This window comes from Dipteris shenzhenensis, chromosome 24 (genome assembly GCF_047967505.1).
Source record: "Dipteris shenzhenensis isolate YYH24624 ecotype China chromosome 24, Dip_SZ_1.0, whole genome shotgun sequence".
Lineage (NCBI taxonomy): Eukaryota > Viridiplantae > Streptophyta > Polypodiopsida > Gleicheniales > Dipteridaceae > Dipteris > Dipteris shenzhenensis.
The window spans coordinates 33,980,011-34,003,331 of NC_141619.1; the positions used below are offsets into that span (position 1 = coordinate 33,980,011).

The window sequence follows — 23,321 nt, forward strand, 5'->3', positions numbered from 1 at the left end:
CTCCTAGAGGGCTTGGTCCTTTTCTTTGCTGGCGATTTGACCATGCAGAGAGGAGGCTCAACTGGGGTTTTGTTAGAGACCATGATATCAAACCACTACCGACTTGCCTTATCTTGAAGCAGCCATGACTGAGACTATTGGAGGGAGGACTTAGGCTGCTAGATGCCTCTATCAAGAGGAGGAGGTTGGATAGCTCATCAATGAGATTTGACTGTAGAGGAAAACTTGCCAAGAGGGCTGGGCGTCTTGCAGTTGCCTGTGGTGGAGGCCAAACTAGAGTTGTATTCAATCTTCACAAATACCATGGACACACATGTAGAACATGATGACAGGCAATTTCTTCAGGTTATGGGCCCTAGGTTAGCAGAAACACAGTTTCATCATTCAAGACACAATGAGGGATAGACACACACTGACTCACAGGAGATCCTTGATCTAACTACCTATTTTTACAGCCAATTGTTTGAGGTAGAGGTCCTTTCTCCTCAAGTGAAGGCAGCTCGAGAGGAGGTTTGGTTGGACTTCCCAAAGATGATAGACCCCTTGGAGGTCCAGTTCATTGATAACAAGATGCTCATTCCCTAAAGGCCTCGGGAAGAAATGCTTGAGAGGACATACTCTCTCTTGCTTATTCAGAGATATGATACCTACTCTAATTGTCTTCCCAGCAACATGGCTTAGAGGTATTTCAGCAGCACCTTATGCTGGTAGCTCGAGTTAGCTGCTTACTAGAGGCTAGATAGTGGAGGGTTTCTTTGTATCCCCTAGCTCCCGGTTTGTTCCTCTTCGTAGTGGAGGTCTTCTGATATTTTTATGTCAAAGGGGGCAGGATTTTCCTCCTAATCCCTCAGGAGGAGCTGCTATCAATGAACGTGTCTAGCATGCAAACAATACAACAGGTTTTGTGGAGGATCGTTGGCTTGCCTTGAGAGGGTCAAATCCTCTTGGATCAACACCACCTGGCATCTGTTGCCCAAATCATTTGGGATAAGTCAGTTGGCTTCTTCATAGAGACAAAGTGTCTTCGACGATTGGTCCATAACTTTCTTTGGGCCAGATCAAATGGCACTCACAGCATGCTGGCCCGGATGGCTTAGAGGTAGTGATTCTCCCCAAGTCTAAGGAGGGACTGGGTATTGAAAGATGTAGAGCAGTGACCTTTTTGGCAGCTTCTCAAGCTTAAAGCCCTAGAAGAATTTGTCACAGCTGGGAGTCCAAGAGATGAGCCAAACACTATGTATGGTGCCACCCGAGTGCCTAGGACATCTAGAGGGGCACACTCATGATTACTTTTGCAACTGCGGCACACGTGGAGTGCTCACTTGGGGATGGTAGCTTGGCTCACAGAGGGAGGGATGGCTATTCAGGCAGAATCCTCAGCTTATTCAGTAAGCAGTGGTGCACCAGATCACGCAGGTCAATCTTATCCTCAAGGATTGCCCATTCTATTAGACTCCACCTGCGGCCACTATAGTAGAAGTATGGCTAGATATTATTTACACCTTTTGCTTGATTTGGGCGCAAGTAAACGAGGGCTCTAGGAAGGCCTCCAAGCATCACGAGCGTTTTTGCAGCGATTGGCATGCAGGTACTTTGTACCACCACAATGCCTGCTCTGGAGTTACATTAGGAAATGAGTTGGAACCCTTAGAAGCAGTTTGCAAAGCAGTCGGTCCCTTGTTCTTTCTACCACTCTGGCGGATAGCTGATCTTACAGGATGTGGAGGCAGCAGCATATAGAAGGTACTTTTTTTTTGGAAAAGTTAAAAAAAGTAAAGGAAGGTTTAGTTAGTGCTCCCTTTCAAATTGACTACAGACTTGGATTTTGAGATTGCATTACTCAAAGCTACACAGAGAATTAGAACGAAGAAATGTGGCTATTGAGGTTTTGGCTCATTGGCGAGACCCTTGAAGCCCATTTACTGTGATTGGGAGACAGCATAACTTGAGGAGAAAACACAGGTGGCTACTGGATATGTGACCATCTTGCACACATTTCAACATTCAAACTGTGGTATGGATAGCATCAGCATTATGTTTTGCTAAAAACATATCAAACATATCAAGATATGTTAGATGTCAGCAATGCAATGGCACATTTGGGCAAAAGTTTTGGGAAGCAAATACGAGGCCTGCAAGAGCATTGGTAAGGTTTTAGGGTGTCCTCTAGTTTGAGCCCAGTGTCAGGCAATCAAAAGCTGGATTGGTCTAACTAGCATACGTGGGAGCTCACCATTAAGAACATTCTATTTACAAAGAGTTACAGAGAATTCTGGAAGGCCAAGATGAGAAAGCCAAGGCAGATATACAAACACTTGATGATTTGGAGCAAAAAAATGTGCTAGGTTCATTTAGGACTTTGCAAGCTCCTACCAATCACAACTCCAAATGGGACCGTGTAAGATTTAAGATCAGATGACTTTAGATGCTCTTCAGATTTATGGTATTTTCTTTCTGGTTCGATTTCTAGAGCATTTATAAAAACTTGAAGTCCGAGGTCAGCTATAAAGATGGATTGTGAATGGACCTCCACGTTGTTTAACCAACATTTGTGCATGTATACTTGTCAGATATGAAACTGGTGTTAAGGGACCGACCTGGCTAGGTAGCTGATGTGCAAAGGACTGTGTGAACATGTGAAGCCAGATGGATTTACTTTTTTTATTTTTGAATGTTTATTGCGAGTGGAATATTATATGCAGGATGTAAAAAGGAGATCTGAAGTAAATCTTTATCTGGCAGCCAATGTATTCTTAATTTGGATGGTTTATTGTATTTCTCAACTGACTACAGTCTATTCTGTTTGTGGTATGGTTTTAGTTTGGAAATTGGGCCTGGCGGATTGGTGAAGTCGGAAGCATTGAGAATCTTGATAAGGAAGCTAAAAGATTACGGAATCTCCTTGCTCAATATGACCGTCTTCTGCAATGATTGGAAGCATTGAGAATCTTGACAAGGTAGCTAAAAGATTACAGAATTTCCTTGCTCAATATGACCATCTTCCACACTGATAAAAATGTTGGTCAGAGGGAATTGTTTTGCAATTTATTCAATTGTATTACCGAGAATAGACATCTACATTTGATTATTCATAAATTATGAGGGTTCATAAGCTTGCCAATTGCAGGGTTTATGGCAGCCTCTACATACCTGTGTTTTGCAGTGCCGCATGTAAGAATGTACACTCGTTTGTTAAATGTTGGTCCTTGGCAGATTTTAAAACTGGATAACCAAAAGCAGGGTATGTGGAAGAGCTGCATGGGAAAAACTCTGGACTCAAGTCCTATGTTGCAAGATCATAGCTTAGTTGCTGTTGAATGAGACTGCTGAAATATTCGTCTTTCCAGCTGTTACATCTACAAGTTGCACTGCTAGTCAATTGTGAAGGATTGTGAAAAAAATGAAGCTACTTATTTAAACCCATCCAAAAGGAAGATACTATGAAATGAATGAATAACCACGAAATGAGACAATGAAAGGCCAAGTCACTGCACGGCTAAAGATGGATTATGCCAAATCTCATGCATATTGGCCATTAATAGAGGAAACCATGAGCTTATGTGAATGCAAAGTTAACTATGCAATAATCAATAGCTAATGACAAGGATGGTGGAAGAGATAGCTCTTATTTACTTTTTAAAAATGGCCAAAGGAGAGGCAAGGGAATGCCATGCAATGATTGTATGTCATGGAATGCAAAGATGCTGAAGAAACATGGAAAATAGCAACATATATAGAAAAATCTGCAAAAAAAAGAGCAATATTAACCTTTGTAAGAAATACAGAGAGGAAACAGATTGAGGAAAGCCAAAGGATTATTCAAAAATTTGCATTGATGGGCCTCTACACACTCACACACACACAAAGGAAGAAGTAAAATGGTAGCCCTATGCAATCCCATGCAAAATATGTATATATCAAATTATTAAATGCAAACTTGTTTACTCCTAGCTTTACATCGAATCACGGGCACAGGCACACAAAATCACCTTCTTGCTTACTTAATTTCCACCAAGCCCCAAAATTCCCTAGATGGATCTAGTATGCCACATGTCTTCATTTTAGGGTCCCTCCTTAATGCATCATTTACCCCTCTCTTGGGATATCATTAAAACCATTTGCCCCTTGGCACATTTCATGCATTTAGGTCCCTTAGCCTTACATCCACCTAGTCTAGTGCCATGTCACCCTCACCAAGGACCTTGACCATTGATTCTTTTACATGAAGCCCAAACAATTATAATATAAACATTGATCTTTTAAAGGAAAATGTCGACTGACCCTTCCGAGGTCATGTTACCTCGACTTGAGCGTAACATTCCTTCCCTCTTCAAGCATCAGCATCCTCGATGATGAAGTTTGGGAACACTCTCCATGACTGCTATACGGATTCCCAGGTAGCTTTTGATAGAGATAAACCATGCCATGCAACAAACATCGTGGGTATCTTCCGATTGCGTACTTGCATTGTTCCTCGGCCTAGGATTCTTGCTAGTTTGCGTCTTGCATTATCCTCTATCTCCTGAAACAAAAGAACACCCTCGATTAGTGAGTCCCCTGTATGTAAAAATTTCTTTAAACGAGAAACATGAAACCCTGGGTGCACCTTACAACCCTGTGGCAATTCTAATTTATAGGCTACCTTGCCTTTTCTTTTTAGAATTAACCATGGTCCACAATATCGAGGTGATAGCTTAGCACACTCTCCTGCAGTCAAAGACTTAGAGTGCGAAGGAACTCTAAGAAAAACTTTTTCTCCTTCCTTAAATTCTCTAGTGGATCGGTTTTCATCCGCATACGCCTTAGCTCTATTCATAGCTTGGCGGATGTTAGCTCTCGCAAGTGCTAGCATCTTCCACATCTGAACCACAAAGTTCGCAGCACTAGGCACTTTCTGAGGTACTCCAACTGTAGTTGGATTCGCTGGTCTATAACCATAGTTCAGCTTAAACAGATTGAACCCTATAGAGGAATGTTTTCTATCATTATAGGCAAATTCTAACAATGGCAACCACTTGTCCCATGTATGTAGCCTCAATGACACATATGCTCTAAGCATATCCTTTAAAATTTGGTTGATTCTTTCCGTCTGACCATCCGTTTCTGGATGATCCCCATTACTCATTCCCAACTCAGCCCTTAGTGTATCAAACACCGCAGTCCAAAAATGATCGGTAAATTTGACATCTCTGTCTGACACTATGGATTTGGGTAATCCATGCAAACGAAATATATGTCTAATAAACAAATCCACCACTTGCGGGGCACTAACAGACTCTCTAGTTGGAATGAAGTGAGCCATCTTGGTAAGACGATCAATTACCACAACAATAGAATCATATCCACCTTGTGTCGTAGGCAGACCTACAATAAAGTCCATGGAAATGCTCTCCCACCTACGCAGTGGTATCTCCAAGGGCTGTAAAAGTCCGGGTGGCTTCACCCACTCTGCCTTACTTACCTGACACGAAAAACAACGTGTCACATATTCATGAATATGCTTTTTCATCTTTGGCCAAAAGAAATCTCGCTTCACGAGATCATATGTTTTCTCGACTCCTGGATGTCCCGCACATGGGCTATCATGGCATTGTTGAATGACTTGCTGCCTGAGATCATTCTAATTAGGTACTACTATCTTGCCATTTCTTTTCAGCATACCATCCCTTATGGCATATCTTGCATAAGTTTGGCCTTTTCTGGATGCCAGGTCATCCTTCTCCCCGGGTTTGAATACATGAGCCTTAGGCCAAAGGCTCTGGACAAACTCGTCCACTTTTTGAGTTTCTCTAATCTCGGTCAATAGTGCACTCTCTAATACCGTGAAACTCATATTATGCATAATGTGTGACAACACATCAGCAACTTTATTATCCTTCCCTCTTCGGTACCGAATCGTCAAGTTAAACTCTTGCATGAGTTCTACCCACCTAGCTTGGCGACCTCTCAAGTCAGGTTGTTTACAAAAATGTTTCAGAGTATCGTGATCAACATCAACATAAAACTCTGACCCATACAAATAATGTCTCCATGTTTTCAAAGCATGGACAATAGCATATAACTCTAATTCATGAGTTGGCCAATTTCGTTGAGAGGGAGAAAGCTTCTTGCTTTCAAAGACTACTGGTCTTCCCTCTTGGAGGCGAACTGCTCCTATCACAATGCCACTTGCATCAGTTTCAAGGAAAAATGGTTTCTGGGGTTCAACTATTTTTAACACCGGTCCTGAGACCATAGCTTGTTTTATGGTGTTAAAACTTTCCTGTTGATTCTATCCCCATATAAAAGGTACTTTATCTGAGGTCAAATCAGTCAATGGCATCTGCTGTTTTATCCACCACCTATCCGCTGCCTCATTAAACATATGGGTGGCCTCGCGGATTTTTTTCATATCATTCCCTGCTGGACGCAACACCTGCAGGGTCGGTCGGACTCCCGACTCTACGGGATCCACCCTAGAAGCTTCTTCTTCTACTTCCATTTAGGTCGATGGGTGTTTTTATTTTTGGAATAAATAATAAAACACTGCTTGAAACTATATTTACAATTCGAAAGTCCACCTTCCAAATTTACAACTAACTAGGCATATATAACACTGTAACCAAACCCCACTTTTCCCTATACTAGGGAAACTCCTGCAATCCGAAGTACAAACATGGAGGCAATTAAACGAGTACATATTCCAACGAAATTTAGAAGGCATAGAGAGCTCCCTGGTCATATTTCAGATGCATAGTACTTGTTGATAACCGAAATCTCCAAATAACGAAATGTCACAAGTAAGTCTCGTGATCACCCAGTAGCTCTCTGCAGGTAGTCGTAACTCCAGTAACCTCACCTTCAAATGAAGAGAACCCTACACATGAAGGCAGCAGCCAGCCCAATTCAATGATGTTCCGCTCCAGCCTTTGGTGTTAACCAAAGTTCCAACAGCTCATCACCACGCCAACTAATCAGGCTGTGTGCAATAACTGCTGCTTCGTGATGCCAAGAAGCCAGAGGTCAATAAACCATGACCAACGCATGCACCACCTTGATGTTTCACGCAGCTCCAATGTTGATGAACTATTGCTGAAACCAGAGCGACTTGTATTCCATATTGTCCGTCGTCAGATTCAGACATCGCACAGTCCTTTTACCCAAACTAATGAACTAAACGACACAACATTCTCTGCTATACTATTTTCGTCTTCCTTCCCCTCGTGATGCCAAAGGGCCCTGAAGATACCAAATTGTAAACCTGCGATAACATCTGCTAACAGGCGACCTTGCGAGCAACACAATGGGCAATAGCCTCTACACGCTGCTCTTCAGTGACTTCTAATACGATGCACCATAGCACACCACATGTTGTTACAGAATCCTGAAAGTACCACTTGTAAAACTAACATGTGTGTCAGTCTCTAGTTTTTTTTTCACTCAAATTTTGTAAGACAGGATTCCTCGCTTTCACTGCGTCACTCTGATGAGTCCTCGATCCAACCCAATCACGACCGCTCTGATACCAAATATTAAATGCAAACTTGTTTACTCCTAGCTTTACATCGAATCACGGCACAGGCACACAAAATCACCTCCCCACCGATCTCAGTGGTAGTAGTAAGCTCTCTCTTCTTTTTTTTCCCTCGTTACATTGAAGCTCTTGCTTACTTAATTTCCACCAAGCCCCAAAATTTGCTAGATGGATCTAGTATGCCACATGTCTTCATTTTAGGGTCCCTCGTTAATGCATCATTTACCCCTCTCTTGGGATATCATTAAAACCATTTGCCCCTTGGCACATTTCATGCATTTAGGTCCCTTAGCCTTAGATCCACCTAGTCTAGTGCCATGTCACCCTCACCAAGGACCTTGACCATTGGTTCCTTTTTGATCATTTACATGAAGCCCAAACAATTATAATACAAACATTGATCCTTTAAAGGAAAATGTCGACTGACCCTTCCGAGGTCATGTTACCTCGACTTGAGCGTAACATATCAATATCCCACAAATTAATTGCAAACTTGCATTTTAGACTTTGAATTCAATGTTTGGATTACCTTCAAAATGCAAGGTTGCTTCTTAGTTCCCAAGTTCAGCTCCTATATTTGTTTGAAAATAGGCTGATTTGAGAATTGGTTTAGAATTGGGTTACTTGAGATGGCAAGCTGATAGGGGGTTATTTGAGCTGCCAAGTTGATATAGTTTGGTGCACAATTCCTCCCTCACTATGCCTTCCTCATCTTGGTCTTTCATAAAGCTAGTTACAAAGCTATCATGTTGCTTTGCTATTTTCTCGGTCCATTAGACCTCCTTTAGATTGATTAGTACTTACAAAAAATCAATCTCGTCGGCTGGAATGTTATTCATCTCAATTAGTCGTCTCTAAATGTATTGGGGAAACTAATATTTCGACTTTAACTCTTGGGTCTATGACCCTTGGCACTCGATGAGGGCTAGCAGGAGCCTAGATTTTGTTGCCCTCGATGTGGGCTATCATTATCGTGATACCCCAATCACTCACTGCTCTAGATTTTTAAACGAATTCTACCTAATAGTAGGGGATAATCAAACTAATCATTTACTAGTAAGTACAACCAAGGTTAATGCATATGCCCTAGCATTCCTGTTGCCTTTATAGGGTGCTAATTTTCCCTTTGCACTCATCAAAAGGGTGAGGACTTGTTTTGTGTCAAATCTTTCAAGATATGATTCACACAAATTGTGGTTAATCATCACTCCCTTGGTGGTTATTTTCTCAATTTTCAACAAGGTCACTAGACCTACATCATCTATAAGAGGTGTCTTGGTAATAGTTATAATGATCAAGCCATCCATTGTCTTTTCTTCTTAAAATTGGCCTTTGAAGAATTATTTAGCAAAAAGGTTACAAATGGAATAGGGGGACTATGCTTAGGGATATCTCAATACTTTGGATTGCTTCCATGCAGTCTGAGTTATGGCACCTTTTTGCCATGGCTGCAAGGATTCTTGAGCAACAATGGGTACTCAGAGAAACTCAAGGTGCGCAACTCCCAAAGCTACCTTCAACGCTAGCTCCCCCCACAATTCAGACACACATCTTGAAGAAATAGGATTGTGTGGAAGGTTTCTTGGTGAGGCTTACCAATTGGCCGCTGCCACCAATGATCTGTAGTGGAAAGGCAGCATTTTTTGAGTCATTCTTCTTTTTTTTTCATAGTGCGCTCAAGAAATGTAAAGTTATATTAAAAAGGGAAAATAAGTAATTACACAGTGCTAAACACCGCTGCATAGGCAGTTGCAAATTCCATAGACTTCCTACTTTCATGCACTAAAACTGCAAATTCCATAGACTTCCTACTTTGATGTACTAAATTTAACTCTCAAAAAGTCATGCCTAATTTCGAAACTGAGCGTAGAGAGCACGTTGTTACTCCTGAAAACAACTGAATTCCTAGTAGCTAACCAAGTTTTATGAACTGTAATGGCACGTAAAAGACTCCAAATCATAAGCTGTGGCTCCGTAAGCCTGCCAGGGTCACCTAGCAAGGCAGTCTTCCACCTGCAATCAATGTAAATGTGGCCTCTGCTTGCCAACCGCATGCTGTGAGCACTGAGAAATCGCCATACCGGACGGATCAACAAACAACTCACGAAGAAGTGAACGTGGCAAGTAGCCAGGCGATGTCTTGTCGGGAATTTCGACACCAGAAGCCGCCATAAGATGAAGTTTAAGCGGTAACTCCCATACACGCTTCAGTCTGAAGGACCATATGAGGAGACCATCACGCCTAGCAAAGGATCACTCAAAATGCAACAGAGAGAAGGAGGTGACCTGCTTGGGATGGAGTTATGCTGCTTTTAATCGCTTTGCTCTTGCTTGCTGCCTGCCAAAAGCCTTTACGATCTCTGTAATCTTCTGTACTAGGCAGCGTTCCCAGCGAAGGATGGGAGAATCGGTTGAAGCGCGAGCTCTCAGGCCGTGAACTTGTTTTTTTGCGGTCTGTTCTTCACCAGGTACGTGAGGGATGGCCATCGTTGCAGCTGATGTACCGTTTTCGGATTAATGACACTGGCGCTCCTCTCTTTTGATGGTGCTCGAGTTGCAGCCCGATGATCCATATAACCTCCCCCCACTTCTGAAATCGCTGGAGAGCAATTGAGCATTCTGCATGCTGAAAGGGGCCATGTCGTAACAGGAGATGATGCGATTGCCTGTGTGATGCAACGACACTTCTCAGCTATTGAGGGCTGTAAGCGTAATCTGATTATGAGAACAGGCTTGCGCATTTTTTAGAGCCCATGCCGACAGGAACAGTGCAACATGCACCGCTAGCGCCCATTTTCTGAGAGTGAGCTAAAGTTTGTGGTATCCAAAATGGCTTCTGAAAAGGCACCGGGTCCTGATGATATTCCCGTCGACTTTTACCGGCATTATTGGCATATATTTGGTACAGATCTCACTGCTTTGCTGAATTATTGCTGCTCGATTGGTAGCTTGCCTCCCTCTGTCAATGCAGGAGTGATCAAATTGATTCCTAAGTCTCCAGATCGTCTGTCTCCCAGCGCTTGGCGGCCTCTTACAATGCTTAATGGAGCTTATAAGATTTTAGCTAAGACAACGTCACTTCGAATTAAGTGCCTTCTTGCTCCGTTACTTCATAGCCGCCAGTATGGCTTTATCCAGGGCCGTAGCATACATGATGCATTCTCAATTTAATTCTGTCTATAGATTTTGCTGCTACGCAAAGTCAAAGATTTCTTATGCTTAACTTGGACCTCGAAAAGGCATACGATAGGTTAAGCTGGCATTGATGCTTCAAGTGATGGCGAAACTTGGATTGGGTCGAGGCTTTTGCAAGATGACGGAATTGCTCTTTTCTAACGCCACAGCTGCTATTTCGATCAACGGGTATCATTTCCATCATTTTCTACTTCAGCGTTCGGTGCGTCAGGGGTGCCCATTGGCTCCTTTGCTTTTCCCGATGGTGACGGCAGACAGGACGTAGACTGGCATCTGCAAAGGGGCTCAATACGAGGCATTAGTCTACCTGATCAATCCGAGGCATTAGTCTACCTGATGGTTCACATTTTGCTTCTCAGTTTTATGCTGATGATAACACCAATCTTCTAGTGGCAGATCTACAAAATGTACAATCGCTCTTGGATCTGTATGATCAGTTCGCGGCTGTATCAGACTCCAGAACAAATGTCTCTAAGAAAACTGTCCATCTTCTTGATTGGGGACCTACTCCAGATTGGTTGATCTCCTTTGGTTTTAATACCATTGAGCCAAGATTTTTTTTCGCTACCTTGGGTGCCTCTTGGTTTTAATGTTTCTCTCAAAGATCGAGCAAGTTCCACAAATGGAGAGAAAAAAATCTATCTTTCTTGCGTAGTCTCTCCTGCATTAGTCTATGTCTCTGAGAATGGGATGGCAAAGTTGGATAGCTTGTCTCTCCTGCATTAGTCTATGTCTCTGAGAATGGGATGGCAAAGTTGGATAAGCTATCCAAGGAAATGCTGTGGAGGGATCAGTGGCATTCCATACCGTACTCACAAGAAGGGAGCCGGTGGGCTTGGCTTTGAATCGTTCAAAGACAGATGTGATAGGTTGTGCTCCAAATGGCTCCTGCGTCCTTCATGTAATTCTCAGTAATTGGTCTCCTAATCTAAACAATTCTTGATCTTCACATTCATGCATCCCATTTCCACTGCATTTGTTCCATTACGTTTGTAATTTTGTGTTTCATTAGTGTATGCATTCAAAACCTGCATTATATTAACAAAACTTTAAAATTTGAAAGATTCATTGAAATTTTTATTTGATGATCTAACCCCCTATTCTAATCTCATTAAACCCCTTAATCTAATCTAACTAACCCCCCAGTCTAACTCTCCCTCCCCCCTAGTTAATCTAACTCTCCTTCCTTTGCTCAACCCACACTACCCCTTTGTCTCGCCTCCCACCATGCTCCCTCCCCTCCGCCTCGTATTGCTCATCCATCGCACTGTGCATCGCTCAGAAGAACCCCCTCTTGCAACGTGCAGCTCCAACCTCCTCTTCCGTCTCTCGATGTGTCTCCTCTAGTCCTTCGCCTCCAACTTCTTCACTGCCTCCTCCTCCGTCAACCACCCCAACTCACGCAACAGAGCTCAATAGGTCACCCTCCTCCTGCTCGCGCGATCACACAGGGTGGAAGGATAACAAGAATGGCATTTTCGTGTTCGCCCTCCCAATTTTCATCGAACCATCGATCGACCAATGTCTCCACTGCTACAATCACGATCCACAATGCTCGCCTCAATTTCATTCCCTTCTAAGTTTCCCCCTCCGCCACCACAATCCTCTCTCCCTTCCTTCCCACAACACCTCACTCACTTTCTGATCCCTTTCGTGACCACCAGTTTGGTAAAGTTGATGCTGCTACTGACGGAGAATGAGGCAATGAGACAGCAAGGGAGGAGACGGGGGGCAGTGCTTGGAGGGCTCAGAGAATTATGGAGCAGGGATGCATGGCACCCCCCCAATTTACCCCTCTCCCCCCTTCCCATATCCCCCTTCACCTCCTCCCCATGGGCTACTTAATTTTTTTCTCTCATAGCCCCCCTATTTGCTTCCCTGCTGAAAACCTATTAAATATCTTGCCTTTGATCCGATTAACCTAAGGCGTAATTTCCATTAATCAATCTCTACCCCCACTCCCTCGCTGCTCAGCCCGTCTCCACTCAGCGCTTCACTCTCCCTCTTCCTCTTCTCACACCTCCCCTCCACTCAACCCTCCCCTCTCCCTCCCCCTCCCTTCCTCCTTCCCACTCCTCTCTCCCCCTTCCTCCGCTTCTCTACCTCCTTGCATTGGAGAGGCCTTCACAGGCCCCCCTGCGTCGTGTAGCCGACTGCCCCCCTCCTCCTTTAATAGCAATAGGAGGAACATTCTGGAATCGAAGGCTTCTCGAAGAACCCACGAGCTTGGTGTGATAAATTGACATCATGAGTCTCCTACGATTAATTGGTCACCACAAGCTTTCCTTAATCTACCATTGCGAGCCCCCAAACATACACAAATTAATTAATACAAGACTTTTCCTCGCTGGGGGACCCTATTCACCTATTCTTTCAATTAAGTAATTAAACAAACTCGCGTGCCGCCCTTAAGCCCTTTTGCAATTAAACTATCTATCTATACTACGTTAATTTATGTTGCCTCTCCATGCTATGTCGCTCTGCTCCCTCTGCTCCTATCTCTCTGCTCCCTCCACCCTCCCCTCTCCACTCCACCCTCCACCCTCCCCTCTACGCTCTTCTACTCCCCTCTCCACCCTTCTACTCCCCTCTCCACCCTCCACATCCCCCTCTCCACCCTTCTACTCCGCTTGACTCTTCTACTCCCTTCTCCACCCTCACCCTCCCCTCTATGCTCTCACTCATCTCTTCGGGCTCTTCCTCTCCGCCCTCCCCTCTCCCTCTCCCTTGGCTCCTCCCCTTACCCCTCCTCTCTGTCACTGCTCCCTTCCCCCTACCTTCCATCTCTCCCCCTTCCTCCCCTTCTCCTTCTTGGGAGGCTTTCACAGCCCCCCTTCTCTCTACCTGCAATCTATCACCCCCCTCCTCCTTTTATGTATTTACAGAAGCTTTTGGATGCAGAGGCTTATGGAATAAGCCTACGCCATTGACCATCTGCAATGACACTTCTGGAAGAAGCCTTCGCCTCCCCCTTGCACCTTAATTAATCGAAACATTGGATCCACCTTACCTTAATTAAACATTGCGCACTCCGCCCGCCGAAACAGATTAATTGAACATGCAAATTCAAACTGGGGGCCCTACTGGATTCATGGTTTCCCATTCCAGAATTATGTTGTGCCGGCTCAAATTAGCCCTAGGATGTCGCTTCAACTCTGCGATCGAGGCATGAATTCATGGCAAGATGTGTGGAATTCACGTAGACAATGTTGGGTTTATCTCCCTATGTTGACGACTCACTTTAATCTATCACCTCGGGAGGCTCGATTTGTTCATTCAATATTTTCTCGGTTATGTCTAGAGTGGCCGATGAGCTCCTTCCTCACTATTCCTCATAATCTCTTGGGCTGGCAGACTGGAGTTGGTTAGCCCCAACACATCACCTTTCATTGCGCGATTTCAATAACAGTGATCCCAAATCCTTGTCTTATGAGGCCCATCTAGAATGGAAAAAATATGCACCTTTTGATGTAGGTGATGTTTGGTATTGTCGTTTGATACGCGTTTGGGATGCCACACCCTCACTTAGATTGAATTTTGGCTTATGACATGTGATTGTCTGCAAGTATTCTACCAAAGAAAGATAAGCCAAGTGGACTCAAATATCTCCAATTTGTCCATTGTGCAGAGTTGGACTTGAATCCCATCATCATCTTTTCTGGGATTGCATTGTCTCACGCTACTTATGGAAGTTTTTGCATTCGTGGTTGATCAAGGCCCAGATTATTCTCCCTCTCAAGTGGAAAGTTGCAATTCTTGGTGATAAGAATTGTTTAACGGATTCTCAGTATCGCCTTTGGAACCTAATGAGAGCTGCATTGATTCAGTTTATTTGAAGACTGAGGAACCCTATTGTCTTTGGACATTTGTCGATTCCCCCTGATCTTAGGCATTTGTTGCATATTGAAGTTGTTCATCTGCTGCAATATTATTCTGTTAGTCTCTCTGAGATTTGGTTTGCGCTTCATGCTCTTCGAGTGAAGATGTAACTTTTGTTTTCTTTCATTTTAATACAAATAGCTTCTTTTTGTGCGCACAAAAAAAAAGGGTACCTGAGCACTGATCCCCATTGCACAATTGAGAAGCACAAGTTAGAGACCTAGGTGGGAACAGGTTCCCAAAGAAGTGTAGTTTTAGAAGAAGTGTAGTTTTAGAAACATTGACTTTTGAATCAAACAATGCCGCAAATTCAGCATAAATGTTGAGGAAGTGGTTGATGTTCTGTTGTTCAGCTTGAAGAAAGTTCGCATTTTCATTCAGCAAAGAAAATAAATTCCGGTCCGGAAGAGTTAATCCAAGCAGAGACCCTGAAGACATTTAAATGATAATCAAGGTGGCGAAGTAGTGGCTCAGTAACAATTGCAAATAGTAGCTGTGCGAGAGGGCACCCTTGCCTCACAGAACGCCGTGATAACCATTGATTGAAATTTGAGCTAAAGCATTCACAAATAATACAGGCCTGTGTCATATGACAAAACCCATCGATGAAACCTAACTTTTGCATGACCTAGATCATGAAATTCCAACTGATTGGATCATAGGCTTTTTCTGGATCCATGTTAAGAAGCACAAATGGTCGATTCTGGGTAAGAGAGTAGTAGATTGCAAGTAGGACATTAAGAATGGCTTCGTGGATATTTTGACCGTGCAAAAATCCAAACTGATGAGAGTGTAAACAATAAGATAAGATGGATTTGCTACGTAGAGCAAGAGCTTTGGCCATTATTTTGTAGGCCCCGTTAAGCATAGTTAAGGGGTGCCAGTCTGAGGGTAAAAATCTATTATTAGTCTTAGGAACAAGTGCAATAATACCTACATTCATAGAAATAATCAAAGAACCCATGGTACAAGAGTGATTAAGTAATCTGGTGAGATCTTGTCCACACACACTTCAATATCACTGATAAAAGTCGATCGGGATGCCGTCAGGGCCTAGCCTCCTTGTCCTTAGCCATAGAAGAAACCACATAATGCAATTCAGGCTTTGCAAAAGGCCGATAAAGCTTTTGATGCCCCCATACAATAGGATGTATTGGAGAAAAATTTTGTTAAGGCACTCCTCAAAGTCAAGGCGTGGAGGAGGCTCGGAACCTACAATGCTTGACAAGTGTTGCCGCATAAGATTTGTAGTATTCAAATCACTCGTGATCTCCTTGCCATATGAGTCAAGCATGACAGAGATGGACTCACGTGCTCGTTTCTCCCTGATCCAGTCAGAGAAGAATTTGGTGGGTTGACCGCTAAGCTCCATCCATCGCAGGCCAGCCTGAATACGAGCTGCTACCAGACGAGAGTGCTTAAAGCACTTCCTCACGCATGCTAGTGTGGCTATCTTAGCCCCACTAGCAGGCACGTCTCACAGACCCATGGAGGGCTAGGGCTGGGTGAGAATGCTAGGCTGGCATTGCATCTCTATCTCAACATCCTGAAATTTCAGGATTTTGGCTCGGCCTTGCAAAGCCCAAAGCTCCTCATTGGCCCAAAAAGTTTACTGGCTATGGGATTGACTTTGACAGCCTGCAACCTGCATTAAGCTGCATTAAAGAAGACCATCAAACCTTCACGGGGCTGCATTTCTGGAAATGTTGGTTGGGCACAGCAGCCTGCTAAGTTTGCAACATAGAGTTATTGTGCTCACCACAACATTCTCATCATAAAACAGTCCTTCAAATGGAAAAGTACGCAAATAATCGCAGACTAACACTCGTTGGCTTTACATCGCAGATAGTCAGCATTGCACTAGTTGGAGCTAGATCCTTTGGGATTGGTGTCGCCAACTCCTTTGGACTATGAATCCTCATGCATAGTTATTGGCAAAAGGTTGGAATTAGATACACTAGTTGCAAAACCAACATGATCATCTACAAGTCCTTCAATGCTTCCCACAAGTTGTAATTAGATCCGAAAGATGTCTCCCCCCACGAACTGAGGTTTACTGCCACATCTTATGGCACACTTACCTGGGGGAGTACAATTGCATTATCAAGCTTTGGTTTTCTTTATCTTCTATGTATTTAGGATGTGTTACTGGGACAATTGGAGGCTGCCTTGCTTGGACCCACTCTGTCACTTGCACAAGAATTTTTTCTCACACTTGCCAATTCAATCGACATTAGATCATTCTAGACGGAATGCTTATCTAGCAACACTAGACCTGATAGAGCTTTCATAGCCCTTATAATGGCTAGAAACAAGGCAACATTGTAAGTGGACAACTCATTCGTGTATTCACATGGGGAGCAACAATTGGTGCCACAACTGTTTGAGTGTGGGTTCGCTCCTTTTCAACTTGATACCATCACTGAAGTGCGCATTATAGTCTTCTCTTCAGGATACCGAGCTAGGAAGGAAGTACGTAGCCCCCTAAAATGTTGCAAAGTAAAAGGCACGATGATGGGGTATATACAAATGAAGCTGGAGAGGAGGAGAATACAATAATGGAGTTGGGATCTGCAGAGTTCTCTATTTAATGTCGGATACAACTAAGCTAGGGAATGTTTAGATTAAAACAACTAGTAACCTTTACAATGGGCAATTCCGGCCTTTAAGTACAAGTTCTCACCAATGGTCCACATTGTATGATGATGCTATGCATTCAAGACTGATGGACATTCAAACATAACTGAAATCTAAGTGCTTTAGGGGGGCGGTTACATAACTATCTAATTTTTTCCAAGCTAGTGAGGGTATGGCCATATACCTTGTCCAAATGGAGCATGTGGGGTGGTATTGCTATGGGCATTATTGCCTACTTTGTAGCATGTCACAAATAGGGAAGTGGGGATGTGGAGACCTATTGGATTGACTTAGACTTGCAACTTAATACAATTAGGTTAACAATAGTTACCCTACATGCTCCATACACATGTAGGGCAAGACAAGGTATATGGCAGGTAATAAGTGATTTTAACATAGGTTAAAGCCAAATGATAGATCTATGATAAAAATATAAGTACTTTCCCTTGGGAGATAATTCAATAAAATGGAGCATTTGTTTTATTTTCTTGACTCCTTTATATGTACTTGTCAAATAAATATATAACTTGACTTACTGGTCGCCAATTGTAGAACCAAACTACATACACACACCCTTTATTAAGTTTCTCTGAAAATTGAATGTGACTCAGTTTCTCACTATTTCTCTCAATCTCTCTTTCAAATCACTCTCAAGACCTAAGAAATGGACAAAATACATTTGATAACCCCATACAAGGATACTTCAACATTGAAAGCTCCTAACAAATCATCTCTCTCTCTCTCTCTCTCTCTCTCTCTCTCTCTCTCTCTCTCTCTCTCCTCAAAAATCACAAAATCTCACCCACCAACATGTCACATCGTGGCCCCAAAACTGTCGCCAAATAGTTTTGTGATGGGCTACACTCAATCATGCATTGACCCAAGTGACCTAGAACTCTTTTAGTGAGAAGCCAAGGAAGCAAGAAAACATAGAAATCACTCAAAAATCCCAAAGAAAACACAAATAATTATATCTTCTCAAATTCTAATCATACAAAAATCATCAACTATAACATAGCTCTGTCTCTAAGGGACCACATTTGCACCCTACATATTTGAAAGATTCATTAATCTTTGTTTGTTAAGACCTTCCTTCACATGCTCTTTTTAATTTTCTTTTCCATGTTCTTTCTATGAATGATCTACAAATTGGCTCAAGAGTGCCCTCATAAGTTGGCCTCAATTTTTTTTAAAGGCCCAATAATGGAATTAATATAGGCTTTTTTTAATGAGAACATTCTTCTCAAAATTAAAGACAAATTAGCTTTTGTCGTGTTCCCATTTGCATTATTTAAACCAAGAGATTGAAATTTCTAGAAAAAGATTAGTTGGTAGAGACTTGAAATGCAATCACATCAACTTATGTGAACTCTCTTACTTCTTTGTGTGCCAATCATCAATAGAGTACATGAGCACCATAGACTCCTTTCGTGCATGCCTAACTTCCTTTGGAACACGTTTTGTCATGTTTGACTACTTGCCTCACTACTAGCCAAAATTATAGCAGTGCCATCAAGATGCTTTACATTGCGGTAATATTCTACCATAAAATAGAAATTAAAATCATGTAAAGTAACTCTAGTAGAGCCCAAGATCACATAGTGCCCAAAAACATTTCATTAGTATGTAGCCAACTTTGTAGTTTAAAATCTCCGAGATCCACGAAGAGCAAACATGATACATTATCCTTGGGAAGGATTTTTTGGAAATTCATTGGATATAGTATCTTGAATGCCACTGGCTGCCCCAACATAAGGTTGGGTTCAAACCAGGCAGTGGCCAAGGATGCAAAAAGTGCATCATCTGACTTGTTGCACTTTGTGAGGCGAGAAAGACGTCCACTGGTAGGTAGATTCTCGTTAGGCACCATCCCGTGCCCAAGCATGACCCATCCAAGCATCCTTCCACAAATCAAAAATGTTTGTGGGAGTGAAGTTTGCTAGGTGTGGAACGGAGAACGCTGGGAATGATCCGCTACCAATCACACAGCATGTATGGCAGATTTGTGAGCATCTTCGTGTGAACACGACGAGGGCCATCTTTTGGGAGGATGGCATCCGAACTCAAACCTGGGAGTTTTCCCTATCTTTTTGCCCCCGAACCCCCCAAAAAAAAAGGCAAGAAAGGAGAGCCACCACTTTCTATGGGCAACATCATTGACATGAGGTCTCCAAGTTCATCCGAAGCAAAGTATGAGCATTGAGCAACCATCAAGCTATGGCAACATCCTTGTCATGCGGCTTCGAGCGTGCATCGATCACAACAATCGCAATGCATCTCGTTCCGCGGGAAGTTGGTGTGAGCAAATGTGAGCAACCCACATCGAGCTTCGCAAAATCTCGCTAGGGTAGCTGCAATACTTTCCTCGTGAACCTTCCCCCCGGGAGAACGACGTCGAATCTATAAATTGCCTGAAGAAACCTTACAGGCAGGGCGAGGGCGAGCCATTTGAATAGTCGTGGAAAATCTAAGAAAAGCGAAGCTGTAGTCTTCTTGCGCAGTCACAAATATGAAATTCATCAAGCTTTTCCTCCTCGTATGGACTCTAATTGGGCTTATTCTGGCCGCAAACTTGCGCCCATCCAATGCCCAGATCTCCTGCGCTAGTGTAACTGCTAGAATTGCCGGCTGCCTTTTGTTCCTCGAGGGTGGAGAGCCTTATCCTTCCCGCCGTTGTTGCAGAGGAGCCCAGGCTTTGTATAAACGTGCAAACACCACTGAAGCTCGGCAGGCTATCTGCAGATGCCTCAGGGACGATGCCAGGATCTATACTCCCGACGCAACCGCTGCCGCTAGCTTGCCACAACACTGTAATATCAAGCTAAACTTCTCCATCGCCGCCAACATGACCTGCTCCACGTACCTTTCCTGCCCCTTACCATTTCATCTCAGCAGTATTTGCATTCGTATAATTATCTTCTCGTGGAACAATGTAGCGACTCGGGCATTGCTATATTTCTTTAAAATGCCGTAAGCTGATGCATTTTCTTACTGCAAATTGTGAGAGACGTTATCCGGTTTGCCCATTATAACGAGTTTCGATTACTTGTCTTGCAGGATACCTTAGGCGCTAAAGCTTTGGAGTATTGTTATCATACGTCGACTATACTGCGTGCTATTGCAACATTCATACCAATTAACGCAAAAAACACTTTAATAGCTCAAACCCGGGATGCTCTACTAAATCATACACAAAATTCTGCTACTTATTCTCTCAAATTAACGCTTATTACATCTTGATACTTGATAAACGGAAGTATAGCCAGGATTTTGGACTTATAAATTTCACGCTTCGAAATGAGAATTTCGAACTTATAAATTTCACGCTTCGAAATGAGAATTTCGAACTTATAAATTTCACGCTTTATTATAGCCTTCCAAGTGAGAATTTACAGCTTATAAATTTCATTGTGGTGTATACATACTCAAGATTATGAGGTGGCTAGAGAAATTTTTATTTTAAATTGTATTTATGGCAAGAACTCTCCATAATCTTTATTAAAGCCTATAGACCAAGCTACAAATTGTGCTACCACACAACCAATTTTTGATTTAAATTGTATTTTTTTGAGAAAGGAGGCATCACTCCCCATAAAATTTATTAATTTAAGCCTACACCCTTTTGTGCTTTGATTGACTTTATAGGAAAAGCCATGAACAACCTATCATACTAGTCAAGATGCTTCCACTCACCAACCTACCTCCATAAATTGGAGTCTAAGGCCTTCCATGCTACGAATTGGACAATGTTTGTGCAAGAATTGGACATTGTTTGAGAGATAGAGAGAATTGGATAGGGAGAGTATATAGTAGCTTTCAGTTGTCATCCCATTTGCTTGCTCACGACTATTGAGGATGACTGTTGTCCTAGTTTTGAATGCCTTTTGGTAATAGGAAATGGCCTTAGACTTATCCATCTAGGCTATACTTCTTGAAGGGATGAAATAAAATTGGATGTGAAGCACTAATCGAGTTCCAACAAATTGATTCATGTGTATCATGTTAAAGCACCTTTCCAAAATTTTCTAGAGTGGGACTTTCTTCTTCATTCTCTGATAGTGGAGAATGCAAAAGGAAAACTATCTGTACATATTCATAGCACTCCTCTGATGCATTGAGTGTCGGAGAAGCCTTGGTCCACACTAGAATATATAGAACACTCCAGATTGATCTTTTTTTTTTGGAGATCGTAATGGTAGGCCTAAAAATCTTTCTGTCCATAAGCTTATCACAAAAAGGGCTCAATGGGAACTTCTTAAATTCTAAGGGCAAGTCATGCCCTCTGTAACTATATTTCTATGCCCATGGTAGCCAAGACCAAATAATGGTAGTAGAGCATGATCTCATGACTACTCGCATGCATTGGTGGATGGGTAAGTTGCCACATAGGTCAAAAACCAAAGAAGGAGAATCACTATTGGCTCCATTGGAGGATTTTATTCCAAGGGAAATGCATCAAATGGGTGTTGCAAAAGACTTTTACAAGAGGCTTTAACTTGGGCTCTTGTGAAAGGGTTTGAATACAATAGGTTACATAGTGAAATCAAAGAAGTATTCACCATTGAAGCTACAAAGCTGTTCACATAGCAATTATCACTCCCATTGGACCACTTGGTTGTATGACATGATGAAGATGATGATATTTCCACATCTTGCAAGAAGCTACATAAAGGAAAAACATAACCTTCACATAGCACAAACTGTAACAAAACAATAAGCTAAATCATGATTGGGTATAGCCATTTTGTTGCATTCTCTAATGAAGTATAATTTCATTGATTAAAGAGTCCATGTACTACCTTAATCTTTAAGCTAATGCATGGAATCCACAGCTTAAGCAACTTATTTTTTATTTAAGTCTATAATAAGCATGCAGCTTGTTTTGTATTTCGTTCTAGTATTTTTAAAACCTAATCATTCTTTCATCCTAACACATAACAAGACATAGAAGCACAATGCCAAAGGCCGTGCATAGAAAAGAAACAATACAAGCACTTGAAAACATAGAGGGCAAGAAAAAAAGACAAAGAGCTCACTCAAGTGAACATAAAACACAGATCGGGGATGGGCCCGAATTGTTATTTGCAAATTCTTGTGCGACTTGGTGAATTATTCTTCGAGCTATGATTCTCTGAGTCGATGTTCTTCTTCTCTATTGTTGTAGGTTTCTTGAAATTTCTACACAAGTGCCATGTGGCATTTTGGCTAAGGTTAAGTTTCCTAAGTTTAAATGCAAGGGTTGACTGGTTCTTACTCCATCCTTGGATGAGATTTTGAAGTTGTGCCAGAAGAGAGATATTTGCAAATTTTCTTGCTGAGTCCAATTATGCACTAACCCCATGTTTTGAGGCATCCCAGGATCTCTTTTCACTAGCGGTCATTGCCTTGGGGCTGTGGTTTTTTTGGATATACCTTATGCAGATCACTCTAGTTGTAGTCTGAGCCGTGTGCGCTCATTTGTGGTTTGCATTGGGTTGTAACGGATGCTTTACAGGCCATTTGGATGCATTGCGATCCTTGTTGGATGTGTTGATAGGCCTAGATTGCCTTGTGGGATGCTTTATTGATGGACATTTAGCGCACAAATGCTATTTTATGCTGAGGGACAGCTTTGACATATTGCAGTGGATGCACAAGTTGTGCTACGATCTCTTGGATGAGATTTTATTGATGCATATGCTCATGGACAACATTCATGCTTGAGGCATTTTGGCACTTATTGGCATTAGGATTGCCATTGTTTTGCCATTGCATTCAGCATTTTATTTTAGTCCAGATTTGCTCATATGGATGCATAGTATATGCACATGAGTTAGTTGCATTTTGATGCTTTGAGAAGTCTAAAAATTTCTAGTAATTTCTTTTGAGAATGGTCAAGTCATCTTGAAATAGAAATTGCTTCATTTGTACTACAACATAAAAGGTCTTTGGATAGGATGCTTGCTCTTATCCCAACATCCAAAATAACTGAGAGTGATAAAAAATGATTTATGTTGGATGGGCATAGTGACATTCTCGATGTCATCCTTGTCACAAAATTTATTGACATGTCATCTACTTTTCTTAATATTGATGGTTTCTTCCTACTTTAGGGACA

At 42.4% G+C, this 23,321-nt stretch overlaps 1 protein-coding gene across 1 annotated transcript in view; it reads left to right on the plus strand.

Moving 5' to 3' along the window:
* The window catches only part of DPE1 (disproportionating enzyme), a 73,624-nt gene extending 70,281 nt beyond the window's left edge, over nucleotides 1–3,343 (plus strand). The window contains exon 16 of the mRNA XM_087395187.1: nucleotides 2,821–3,343. Within this exon, the coding sequence (XP_087251313.1) occupies nucleotides 2,821–2,931 (111 nt within the window). The 3' untranslated portion in view covers nucleotides 2,932–3,343. The remainder of the gene's footprint in view (nucleotides 1–2,820) is intronic.
* The last annotated feature ends 19,978 nt before the right edge of the window (nucleotides 3,344–23,321 follow it).